We start from the raw sequence: 13650 nt of genomic DNA on the forward strand, positions 1-13650 counted from the left end.
CAGGGCTGCAGGCAGGGGTGTGCTGGCTCCTGAGAGAAGTGGCCCCACGTTCTCCTTTCACCACTGCAGTTCTCAGGAGAGCCCTCCGATTCTTGCGGATATAAATTTATATCTGCACAGGGCTCTACACATATGAATACATTTTCCCAACTATCAAAGGCTGTATATGATCAGCTTTTCCTTGTGAAGACTCAAAGACAGGAGAACAAGGTAGACAAGCACTTCATTTAATTGTTTTAAAGGCCTAATTCTATCTGAGGTGGGCCTCACAAAAGGCCTGATCCAGAGCCCATTGATGTCTTTGGGAATCTTTCCACTGATTTTTTGTTTTGTTTTTGTTTTCTCCTCCCGCTCCCCCCCAGTGGGCTTTGGATGTATCCCAAAACAGTTTTTTGACTCTGCAAAGAGGTGGGTCTAATTCAAGCGTCCTTCCTCCCTGCAATCAATGGGACTTCTGAATTAGTCAGAGACATTTCCTCACCCTCTGCCTGGCTTTTGGTCAGCCAAATATTTTTTTTAATTGCTATTTGTTTCTAGGATTTGTCTCCTAACTAAGACATTAAGCTATGAGAGAGTTGTTTTTGCTTCCTTTCCTTCATCCTCCTCCCCATCCCCTTCCCTAAATAGAAAATTAAAAAGAAAGGAGAAGAAAATGTAAGACTGTTAAACATAGTTACTTCACCCTTACCATCTCTGTTTACTTCCTCCATTGAGAAAGAGGTACTTTAGACTCTGGGCCAGAGCTATTTGGGGAACAGACTCCGGAAAGAATGTTCCAAGACCATATGTTTTTGATTTAACCACCTTTTATTTAAGGCTTTAGAGCAATGTTCTTTTAATGACTAAGGAGCAGAATGCCAAACAGATAGCTCAGGCAGTTTAAAAAAAAAAAAAAATCTGAATGAGAGGAAGCAAGATGGTGAAGTTTCAGAGTTTCTAAAGCAAGCTATACTTCATCAGTTTACCTGTCGTAGCTATTGCTTCTCTGGCCAAGGATGCTATGGTCTACTCAAGAGGGTGGCTTTTTATGGCTGACCAGACCAACAGTAGGAGAGAACTTTTATGTCTTCTATTGCATTTGCTATAGGTTGTCTGGCCTGTTACGGCGATATAATTGTTAGGTAGAGAGAGAAGCCTGCTAACTTTGCTAGGATGATAATATGCATGGGTTTTCCTCGCAGGTGAATCTCTAGACTGGGAAAGTTTCAGCAAGGGAAATATATTTGGTTAAAGATAATTGTTTGAACCATTCACAAAGACTCTAAAAGTATTGATAGAGGAACTTAATGAGAAATCTGTTAAATATTTTCATTACAGTGTACCCATCAGATTGGGGCTCTGTTATGCTGTGCACCGTACAGACAAACAGTCCCTGTCCCAAAGAACTTGCAACCAACTTGAGATCAATTTATATCTTAAAATTATATCCCTGTTTAAAGCAGACACCTATGATGTTCTCAGAGTTAAAGAAAAGGAGTACTTGTGGCACCTTAGAGACTAATAAATTTGAGCATAAGCTTTCGTGAGCTACAGCTCACTTCATCGGATGCATTTTTGCGGATACAGACTAACACGGCTGCTACTCTGAAACCTGTCAGAGTTAAAGGTGATTCTCTAGGCCAGGAGCCACATGAGACCACCACAATTCTTCATCTAAAGCATTAGACCAGTAATCAGAGCTTCATCTGGTTTCTTCTTGGCTTCTCTGACCCCCCTACCCCAGGGGTGGGCAAACTTTTTGGCCTGAGGGCTGCATCGGGTTTCAGAAATTGTATGGAGGGCTGGTTAGGGAAGGCGCTGCCTCCCCAAACACCTAGGTGTGACCCAGCCCCTGCCCCCTATCCAACCCCCCCTGCTTTTCGCCCCCTGACGGCCCCCCTGGGACTCCTGCCCCATCCAACCCCCAACCTTCCTGACTGCCCCTGGCACTCCTTCCCCCCTGCCCCCCCCTCCAGAACTCCTGCCCCCATTCAACCCCCCTGTTCCCCGCCCTCTGACCGCCCTCTGACCACCCTGACCCCTATCCACACCCCCGGCCCCTGACCTCTATCCAACCCCCCTCCCTGCCCCCTTACTACGCTGCCTGGAGCACCAGTGGCTAGCGGCACGGCTGCACCGGTGGCTGGCGGCACGCACCGCGCAGCACAGAGCACCGGGTCAGGCCAGGCTCTGCAGCTGCGCTGCCCCAGGAGCTCGCAGCCCCACTGCCCAGAGCATTGTGCCAGCAGCGCAGTGAGCTGAGGCTGCGGGGGAGAGGGGACAGCAGGGGAGGGGTTGGGGGCTAGCCTCCCGGGCCAGGAGCTCAGGGGCCGGGCAGAACGATTCCGCGGGCCACAGTTTGCCCACCTCTGCCCTACCCCCACAACTGTGTATCTGTGTATTTTTTCACTGCTAGCTACTGCCCTCTAGTGAAGATTGGCAAATAAGTAACATTAGACTGAGAAGGACATTTAGCCTGGTTGTTTTTATTTACTATAAAGAACATTGCTGATTTAACCCACCATGTGGGTTGAGGATGAATCTTCCTAAAGTTGTTATAGTCTCTCAAATTCAAAATAAAGTTACTATTTGGTGTTAATCTTTAATCTTGAGTATTATAATATATTCATCTAGTTGGAAGTGAAGAACAAGTGTCTTCGTATTGCCACCTTTGTTTGCTCTAGCTACCTCAGTAAAGCATGGGAAAGGATGCCACCCTCTTCTGATTGATTGTCATTATGAGCCCATTTCTCTGAAGTGCAGTTCACCTCCAGGGATATACTGATATTCCATTAATATGAGGGTTAAATTTCACCCGTGTTGTCTTTCAAAATTAAATTAATAGAACTCATTAATTTACCTGTTCTGTCTCTTCACGAAACCAGTCCATAAAATCATCCTCAAATGGGAGTCTTTCCTAAACAAAAGTTTTTTTTCATTTAAAAAAAAAATCTTTCTTTTGTTCCAGCAAACCCAAAGGGAGAGAATAATTTGCAGGATATTTTTATTAAGATAGCAGAATGATTTGTTGTGCTAATGAATGTCTGGCTCCTTGGAATATCTTTGCTGGTTCTGAATCGTTGCTCTAGTAATTGGAGCTGGATTTCCCATGTAATGAGTAAATGAACTGAGTTAGTGAGTCTTAGCATCAGAGTTACTGTAATTGGTGGCAGGGACTGTTTTGGTGGAGTTAGTTACTTTTGGTCCAGTGAAACTAGGCTAAAGTCAGAGACTGTCTATAGCTTGGCGCTGCAAAAATCAGTATATCTGAAATAGATGCAGTGTGAATAAAGTTAATGTTGGTCCTACGTGGAAGGTTGCACATGTAAAATTGATGTTTTTATTGGTCTAAAATGATGCTGGAGGTAACTTTTTTGACATGTCAGGTGTCACTTAGTCTCTTTAAAAAAAAAAAAAAAAAAAAAAAAAAAAGTGGTGTCTTAATAAATGCCTTTATTTGTGAATGAACTTGAATATTATCTTGCTAATGGTATTGCTAAATTACAGGAAGAACATTATGAAATGCTTAAATAAGAATATTAAATACTATTTTATAGGTGTTTGTTTCCCCTCAGTCCTTAAGTGCAACTGATATGACTTCTGTTGCAGTACAGTAACTCCTCACTTAAAGTCGTCCTGGTTAACGTTGTTTCGTTGTTACATTGCTGATCAATTAGAGAACATGCTCGTTTAAAGTTGGGCATATAATGTTGTTTGGCAGCCGCCTGCTTTGTCCACTGCTTGCAGAAAGAGCAGCCCATTGGAGCTAGTTGGTGGGGGCTTGGAACCAGGATGGACCAGCAGCCCCCCATTAGCTCCCCTAAGTTCCCTGTGCGGCAGCCGCCCAGCAGGCTGTGAATTGCCGGGCAGTTCAGCTGTCCCTCCCCCCACTGCCCTGTGCTGTCCTGCCCTCTGCCTTGGAACTGCTCCTGGGAGCCTCCTGCTTGCTGTGCAGAGTGGGGGGGAAGAGGGGTGCTGATGTCAGGATGTCCCCCTTCCCTCCCCCCACTTCTGTACCTTATCCCCACAGAGCAGGGGGCGGACATGACAAGTCTCAGGATGGAGGGAACTTGCTGGCAGCAGCTGCTGTCTCAACTTGCTGATCTGCTTAAAAGGCAGTGTACTTAGAGTGGGGTCAGCGTACTAAAAGGGGCAATGCGCGTCTCTCTCTCTCTCTCTCTCTCCCTCTCTCACACACACACACACGGCGTGTGTCACTGTCTCCCCTCCTTCCATTCGTGCTGCCTTGGAGAGTGTGAGGCTACCTTAACTACAATGTGTTAACCCTTGAGGGCTCAGCTGAGAGCTAGTTCATCATTTAGCAGTAAGGCATTCCCTGGGAAATATCCCACCCTCTTCCACCCTCTGACTTCACCACCTCAACCAAGCTTCACAATCATTTGCTGTGTACAGTATTAAATTGTTTGTTTAAAACTTATACTCTGTGTGTGTGTGTGTGTATAGATATAGTCTTTTGTCTGGAAAAAAAAATTTCCCTGGAACCTAACCCCCCCCCCCCCCAATTTACATTAATTCTTATGGGAAAATTGGATTCGCTTAACATAGTTTCGCTTAAAGTAGCATTTTTCAGGAACGTAACTACAACGTTAAGTGAGGAGTTACGGCATTGCCCACAAACCCCAATCAGGATCACTGTGCTTGGTACTGTGCAAACACATAGGGTGATATGGCCCATGCCATGAAAAGCTTATAGTCTGAGGCCTTGAGCTTGCAATGTGCAATGCATGGGCATTGCTGTGCCTGTGTATTGTACACTGATTGACTGAGAGAGAATAGAAGGGCAACAGTCAAGCAAAATGTTTTGAGGTAATGTTAGATGCACGTCTTAATTTTTTTTTCTTTTTAATCCTTTGCCTATTTATTCTTCAGTTTCTTAAATCATGTATTTTTTTTTTTTAATTTCCTTGCCTGTCTACTGTTTTTGTCTTAATCCTTCCCTATATTTTTAATAAAAAGAAAAGGAGTACTTGTGGCACCTTAGAGACTAATCAATTTATTTGAGCATAAGCTTTCGTGAGCTACAGCTCACTTCATCGGATGCATACTGTGGAAAGTGTAGAAGATCTTATTATATACACACAAAGCATGAAAAAATACCTCCTCCCACCCCACTCTCCTGCTGGTAATAGTGATCACTCTAAAGTGATCACTCTCCTTACAATGTGTAAGATAATCAAGTTGGGCCATTTCCAGCACAAATCCAGGTTTTCTCACCCCCCCGCCCCCACACACACACAAACTCACTCTCCTGCTGGTAATAGCTTATCCAAAGACAGGCCAGTCCTTGCCTACAGACAGCCCCCCAGCCTGAAGCAAATACTCACCAGCAACCACATACCACACAACAGAACCACTAACCCAGGAAACCTATCCTTGCAACAAAGCCCGTTGCCAACTGTGCCCACATATCTATTCAGGGGACACCATCACAGGGCCTAATAACGTCAGCCACACTATCAGAGGCTCGTTCACCTGCACATCAACCAATGTGATATATGCCATCATGTGCCAGCAATGCCCCTCTGCCATGTACATTGGTCAAACTGGACAGTCTCTCCGTAAAAGAGTAAATGGACACAAATCAGATGTCAAGAATTATAACATAAACCAGTCGGAGAACACTTCAATCTCTCTGGTCACGGGATTACAGACATGAAAGTTGCTATTTTACAACAAAAAAACTTCAAATCCAGACTCCAGCGAGAAACTGCTGAATTGGAATTCATTTGCAAATTGGATACAATTAACTTAGGCTTGAATAGAGACTGGGAGTGGCTTAGTCATTATGCAAGGTAGCCTGTTTCCCCTTGTTTTTTCCTACCCCTCCCTCCCCAGACGTTCTTGTTAAACCCTGGATTTGTGCTGGAAATGGCCCACCTTGATTATCATACACATTGTAAGGAGAGTGGTCAATTTGGATAAGCTATTACCAGCAGGAGAGTGAGTTTGTGTGTGTGTCTGAGCTATTCAACCCACTGCCTTCCTTCACTGTCACATATAACCCAGAATTCCTTGCTTTATATGCTTTCTTTCTCCGTTATACTGCTGAGGTGTAAAGAGAAAATATGTATTAATAGCACAACTGACCCTGGATTTCATTACAAGTAATCACAGATGGATGGGAGAGGTTTGCATCATCAGACTCCTTTGTATGCAGAGGAAAACTGCTCTATAGCTCTACCAAACACCACTGAATACATAACTTCATGTCCTCTTTATCTGAAGTTCTGCTTCTATGCATATATTTTTAAATTATTTTCAATTATTTATAACCATTGTTACATAAAGAAATGCACCGTTTTGCTCTTGCAATTTTGGCACTAGAACTTCTAGCTATAATTACAAGCCAAAGTCTTACATTTGGGGTACCTTGCTAATTATCGGGGGGGGGATTACTTTTAAAAGGTTTTAGGAATTTTCTTGATGCTCTGCTTCTCCCCCCAGCCCAGGTTTCAAAATTAAAACTACTAGCCAACTAGGCTTTCAGTAGTGCTTATCAGCAGCTGAAATGGTGTTTTACTTTCATATTTTATTATTAGAGATGAACTACCTGTTTTGTTTTCCAAACTTAGCTTTTTAAATAAAGAGTAAAAGCCAACCTAATTGAGTAAAAGCACAACTGAAAGCCTCAAACACTGGCTTCAGTATTTAGACTATCTGTAGTTCTTCAGATGATTGTTTATATGTATTCTTCCCCAGTTGCATACATACTCCATGCACTTCAGATTGCAGTCTTTTGGCTAGCAGTGTCCGTGGGGGTCATGTGTGTGCCCTGAGTACCCTTGCACCCTCCCTGCATAAAGGGCAGGGGAGGGCCAAACTTCCCTCAATACCTTGCTACGGGTCATGGCTGCGAGATGGAACTGTGAGCAGTTTTTCTATTTGTTGCCTACTTGGCTACCTTCAGTTATCCCTTAGTTACATTATATTTAGATCAGTGTGTAGGTAGTTAGCATAGGGTTTTTGTTTTTCTTATATCCAATACTGGTCTTCAGTCCTTATGGCTAAGCTCAAATATCCCAGTCTTAAATATTGCCCCTCTTATGAGGCAGCTATGCCCCTTAGTGATAGATATCAGATGTCTCTGTTTTGTCTGGGAAAGGGCATATCCCTGAAAAATATCCAATCTGCAGATTGTTTTCTAAATGAATACAGAGGCAAGAGAAGCTCTCCTAAACAGCTCTTCTCATGGGCTTGTCTAGTAAGACCTTTTTTTGATCTGGATAAACAAGACCCTTGTGGAAGAGAACAGGTTTCCTCTGAACGTGTTTTGGTAAGCTCTTGTTCCATTGATAGCACCCAGGCTCCTGCTCCTGAAAAGACTATCCAGTGTTCCTGCCTTCAGGTCTTTGTTGTCGGCTACTGAGGAGGGTATGAGAAAGCACTGCTCTGGGAAAGCATAGAAAGAGGTCGCCTTCTAAGGGAGCTGCTAAGAAAAAGAGGCTCAAATCACCTTATTTTACTGCCTTTAAGGGTACGTCTACACAGCAGTTAAACCCCCGCAGCTGGCCCGGGTCAGGTGACTCCAGCTGTGGAGCTGTAAAATTGCTATATAGATGTTTAGCTTTGGGCTGGAGCCTGAGCTCTGGGCCCCTGCAAGGGAGGAGGGTCCCAGAGCTTGGGCTCCAGCCTAAACCTGAATATCTACAGAGCAGTTTTTAGCCCTGCAGCCTGAGCCCTACAAGCCCAAGTCAGCTGACCTGGGCTAAACACAGCTGTGCCGCTAGTCTTTTATTTCACCCCAAGAATACCATGTGTCCCAGAATATGTCTGTCTGATATCCTCAGACTCCAGTGACTGAGTTGTGGTACTGTCTAAGGAACAGTTTCAGCCTGTCTGTACTGAAATTGTGATACCATAATTGGTGCTCTCAGTACTGGAACCAGTCTTTTCAGTATCCGCATCTTCAGCGTCTGCCACCCTGCTGCCATTAATATCTAGTGTCCTATTCGGGATACCAACCTTTTTGCCTCTGAGTTCACGGTATTGAGTGATCTCATGGTACGATGCTTCCTGAGTCAGTACTGTTATGCGAGGACATGCTCTTTCGTACTGGCCACTACCTCAACTCAGGCACCGAGTATTTCCACAGTACAGTTGAGGGAGTTCCCTATGCCTCACCCTGGGACTCTGGTATAATCAGCACCTCCACTCGAGGAGTCCAGTTGTCCACCCTTTGCCAAGAAGTGATTCAGCTGTCAAATTGGTGCAGTGGGCATCAAATCGCTTCAGTAGCTCTGAACCTTCTGGGATTACAAAACACCCTAGCAGATTACCTGAGCAGGCTATTGTCCATATGCAATCACATGGCAATCAAGGACTCAAGTCATTCACGTTTTCTGCAAATAGGGTCATGGATTTATTTGCAACAGAAATAAACATTGTCCAAATTTCTGTTCAGGGGAGAGGGTGTGTATGCATGCTCGTGTGAGCCCTGGCTCTCACTTAGATGCTTTCCTCACCAATCCCTCTAATATTGAAAAGCTCAGGCAAGATAGTTAATGATCCTAATAGCACTCGATGTCCCTAAGCAATCTTGGTATCCAGATCTTCTGAGCTATATATCTGACCATCAGTAACGTTACCTCAGATCCTGCACACGATTTCCCAGAACAATGGACAGATCTTTCATCCCAAACCAGCTTCACTGCATCTCTCAGCATGCATGCTGGCTGGTTGATTGTAGTGAAAAGGAGCTGTTTTGCTAGTATCAACATTTGATCCAAAGCAGAAAAGGCACCACAAATTTGATACATGAAGCTAAATAGAAAAGATTGTCCATTTGGGCAGAACAGAATCGCATTTCTCCCTTGGAAACTCGGGTTCCTTTTTATTCTGGATTATTTACTATTACTGTAGAGCTCTGGACTGTTCATTAGTTCTGTTTAGAGTACATCTGATAACAGCTTCAACATGTCATCCCCCCATCCAAAGGCACATGGACCTTTCACTTTTTCTGCCTGCTCACTAATCCTTTCTTTGCTTGCTGCCACGTGACCATAGAAAAGAGGCACTGTGTCACAGTCAGTAGGATTCAATATGGCATATGGTGATCCAGCACTCCGACAAAGAGATTGAGGAGAAGAGTCTTAGGAAATAGTCATTAGTGAGGGCACTTCTTCTAATGAGGTGGAGAGCAGAAACTAGGCTGGCGGGATGAGGAGAGTGGATGTTAAAGCATTGGGAAAATACAGTATTCCTTGGTTAATCTTGAGCAGGCTAAATGAAGTTTTATTTAGGATATATGCAGAGGGGAAAAGAGGCAGGGGAAATGAGGAGGCTGAGACGGGGAAAAAAAAGAAAGGGGCATTGAGAGAGAGCTTCCGAGTATGACAAAGGATCAAAAGGACAAAAGCAAAGCCTAATAACCCATGGAAAATATTTACTCCATTCAGTCTACTTGGGTGCCAGATCTATTCACTCCACTATTTCTATTGTTTTTTTTTTAAAATAAAGTTTCTGAATTGACAACAATGAAGAGTGAGGTCCTAGCTAAAGAATAGGTAGAAGTACAAATCGAGGCTGATTTTTCTCCCTCCATGCCCCCATGCATAGTTCTGTGACTATTCACTAGTTGTGATCTGCCTGAATCATCAGAAAATGTAGCCCTTTTTTATACCAGTTGCTATATAATGTGATTTAGACTTTCCTCTAGAAACTGGACTTGAGAATACCAACTTGTGTCACATAAACCACTTGAGAAAATCTCAAATTACTAGTGATTTAAAACCAGTTACGTAAGCTTAGAAGAGGTTCTGTGGTGCAGATTCTGAGATGGTGTAAATTGTCATAGCTCATTGAAGACTTCATTGGAACTATGACAATTTAAGCTAGCTGAGAATCTGCTCCATAGGTTTTAACTACCCCACGCTGCTGATTTTCAAACTTAGACCCCTCTCCTTAAAGCTATCATGTGCATACACCCAGGCAGAACCCCATTGATTTCAGTGAACATAATGGTTTACTCATATGGAGCAGCTTGCAGGATCACAATCTTACATATAAATTAAAAACCTATTTCCCTCCCTCTAAGGTAACACAATCTACCAGTTCACATTAAGGACTACATTAACTGTGTTTTAGCTGTATTATTTTGCATCTTTATGCTACAGTATTTACAGCCTGCCAGCTTTTTACAAATGCACTTTTTGGAGGGGGAGAGAAGGGTAAACGGTACTAAGTCTCATGTGAATAGGTTCTGAAAGATCAGATTTTAAACCCCATGCTTTGTGACTGCAGTGTTATAACACCATCAGCATAAGTATATGGCTAGAACTAAACATAGTGTTGTTCTTTGTTACAGATCACGTTTGGGCTGCCAGATCTGCTTGAAGAAATTTATGAACAATATGACTGTTCGAGTACCTGAAGCTGTTGCTGACGCTAGACAATCCATAGATATGAGCAAGAATTCCTAAAATAAAACTTATTCAGAGCTTTTCATGAAATTTTTAACTATTTTTATAACTTATTTCTAAATGTTTAAATGTGAACTCACATAATCATGGGAGTTATTTTTTGACTATCAATGTTAATTCTGTTCTAATTTTCTTTATGAAACCACTTATTTTGATTCTTAAAAAAAGGTAATACTTTTTAACAAGTTAAAGCTGAACTGTAAAATGTTGGCCAAATTATACTCAGAGAAGTCATTAATAGATTTATTTATGTAAAGAAGTCTTTTCTTTTTCAGCTGTATTTGAAAACCAGACTTTTTCACTAAAATAGTACGGGTTTTTTTTGTTTTTTGTTTTTTATAGATTCAAAACAATTTGTTTTTTAGGGTTTCAGGCCTAGAAACGTTAGGGTGCTGGACAGATGACAAATGTAGCACAGACTGTGTTTCTGTTTAATTCCTTGTGTACTTCATGTGGTGGAGTAGAAACAAGTGTATCCAAAGAGAGCTAATGTGCTGGTTGATGGTATGGTGCCTTCACAACAACTGGAAGTGTAATTAGGAAGACGGGTGGAGCTGGCCTATCCTAAATCTGGAAATCTTGATAAAATATGATAAATACTGTTGAGATGATGTTTCCGTCCAGTCCAGTCCTGCTGATGATAGTGTTTAATACCTGATAAAAGCAATTTTCTTATCTTCCCATTGCCCATTATGGGAATCCTACAGTTACTGTGTGCATAGGATTAAGTCCTCACTAAATATTGGACCCTTTCTAGATTTTTTTTTTTTTTCAGTATGGTTTAAAAAAAACCCGAACTCCATGCTTTTACCATCATTGTTTACCTTTTCAGTTTTCATTGCATACGTTATTAGGTGAGTCAACTACCATGAAATACAATGGTCATACCATTAGCTTATAAAGTCATTTTAAGATTTGGATGAAATCTTTATTTTGTATATAGCCTAACATTAATTTACATTTGAGTACTTAAGTATAGTCATCAGGTGCAGTATCTGAGCTGTCAACACTGACCCCTAGATTTTTTTTTTTTTTATGTAAAAGGTTCTTTCATGTTTCATTTATATGTGAAAAAGAATTACTTTTCTTACTATGCAGTACCTGTAACCCATAAACTTAATTTGCCATGTCTATTACCCAGGATTGACTAAATCCTTCTACAGCTTCTTACAGTGAATCAACATCTTTTTACATAACCAAAGAATTCCTTCTCTTCTAAATATTTCAAAAACACTCATTCTACTTCTGATTTCAGGGGTCCTCCTCTACACTAACCTTTTTTTTATTATAGGGATTCTTATTACCTAATCCATTTTTAATCTATGTAGGACTTTATCCCTTACCCTATATGTTCTGATGAGAGAGCTCATTTACTTGTATTTTCAAAAAAATACTTGGTTGAGTGGTCTGACAAAAAACAGCAGGAGTATATTCATTCTGAAGCCTCAGTGGGACATAAGCAGAACAAAAAGAAGAGGTAAATTAGGGAAATATATTTAAGATAAAATATAAATAGATATTGAGCTCTGTCTTTTCTTCTGTTACTGCTCTGTGAATAACATTGTAGGATGGTGGGAGTGTAGTATCAAAGGGAGTCACACTGTCCTCCTCCTCCCTGAATTCTTTTATGTACTGCAGTACTATCACTTAAAATACTTTTTTATTGAATAGCAGCTTTTTACATTTGACTAAGAACACACTTGCAATTCAGGTCACAAGAATGGATGTCGTTTGTTATACTGTCTACGTGTGCTGTAGAAAACTGAACTTTTTAGTAGGTTTTATTTAAGGTACAAGGCACTTTTCATTGTGGTGACCTCAAAGCACTTAAACACTGTGAGCTAGATTCACAAAGGGATTTAGGTGCCTGACACTTTATGTGCCTAACTCTGAAATGTAGGTTCCACAGGTAGTCATAAAATTCTGCTCACCTGACACTCAACTCTGTAGGTGCCTAAACTCACTTGACACATACATTTCTGCAGAAAAGCTCACTAGGTGTCTGTCTGTGCCTCTGTGCATATACACTGCAGCTTTCCTGTAGGCATCAAGACACCTCTCTCCCAACCAAGCTCCAGTGTGATGTGCAAACCAGGGGAAGATCGTCATTCCTCTGCCGAATTGGCATGTAGCGCCTGATCCAGTAGTTTTACTGGATCATGCCTTGCAGGTGAGCTCACCTCGTTCCACACAAAAGAGGTGGCAGAGAAGGAGGGCTTCTCTCAACTTTTAGCCCAGTGGTGAGGGTACTTACGTGGGAGGCAGGTGAAAGGTGTGAACATAAGCCCATCACTGTCCAACATTAAACAATGTTAAACAAGGTCTATGGTTTGGTATACAGAGACCTCAGCCTGCTTAGTACCATGACAAACGCACCATTAAACATTCTTTGTATCTTAAGGAAAAACTGTTAAAGCATTTGAAATATAAAGTATTAAGTAAGGCTTTCATTTTAACGTTTCTTGTTCCTTTTCCCTGAAGAACATTTCAGACCTTAAAAAGGAATGGTGCTAGTACTGATCTCTGTGGGAAGCCATTGTGCAGACTCTACTTTTTGCTAACGTGAATTGCGAGATTATGGAACGGTCTGTCCAAAAGCATTGACCTAATGAGTAGAAATGCCTGGTCACACTGAATTAGGTTGGATAGCGTCAGCAGTGAGTCCTTGTGCAAGAGTGTCAGGCTGATGACAAGTTGATAAAAGCTGTGTGCCTTTTAAGCTTCTGCTGGAAGCCAGCCTCAATATGTGTAGTCAGTGCAAGCACTGGCTCTGAGCAGCTTTGTCCTGCCCAGCAGCGTTTCCTGTCAGGGGGTCTTACAGGCTCTAGGATTGGGGTCATCCTTACCAGTATCGTCCACTCCAGTAATTGGTATTACATGCTGCAAGATCATTTATGCCAATGACCTGGTGCCACTGACACAGGCTACAACATTCAAGGACGTGAAAGACGTCCTTTTACTGATCTGAAGAGGATGAAAAATTTACATTTCAGTACTGGCGGATCAAACCCAATCCATCAAAAATGGTGTCAGCTTTCCATCTCAGCAGTTCTGAAGCTAAGATGCTGAATGTAAACTTCTGTGGCAAAGTAATTGCCCATGATCCTACCCCCACTACCTCAGAGTCCTTCTCAGTCACAGCCTTACCTATCAACAACATTTGAAATAGGTAAGCCATAAAATGAGGAGTTGCACCAATATCATGCAAAAGCTAGGAGGTTCTAGCGGAGTT

At 42.1% G+C, this 13650-nt stretch overlaps 1 protein-coding gene across 2 annotated transcripts in view; it reads left to right on the top strand.

Annotated features, from left to right (window-relative positions):
* Nucleotides 1-11549, top strand: part of FDX1 (ferredoxin 1) — a 48759-nt gene extending 37210 nt beyond the window's left edge. For both annotated transcript variants that reach the window (XM_037890492.2, XM_037890497.2), the window contains one exon: nt 10304-11549. In XM_037890492.2, coding sequence (XP_037746420.1) covers nt 10304-10418 — 115 coding nt within the window. In that variant the 3' untranslated portion in view covers nt 10419-11549. The remainder of the gene's footprint in view (nt 1-10303) is intronic.
* The last annotated feature ends 2101 nt before the right edge of the window (nt 11550-13650 follow it).

This window comes from Chelonia mydas, chromosome 1 (genome assembly GCF_015237465.2).
Source record: "Chelonia mydas isolate rCheMyd1 chromosome 1, rCheMyd1.pri.v2, whole genome shotgun sequence".
In the NCBI taxonomy this organism is placed as follows: Eukaryota; Metazoa; Chordata; order Testudines; family Cheloniidae; genus Chelonia; species Chelonia mydas.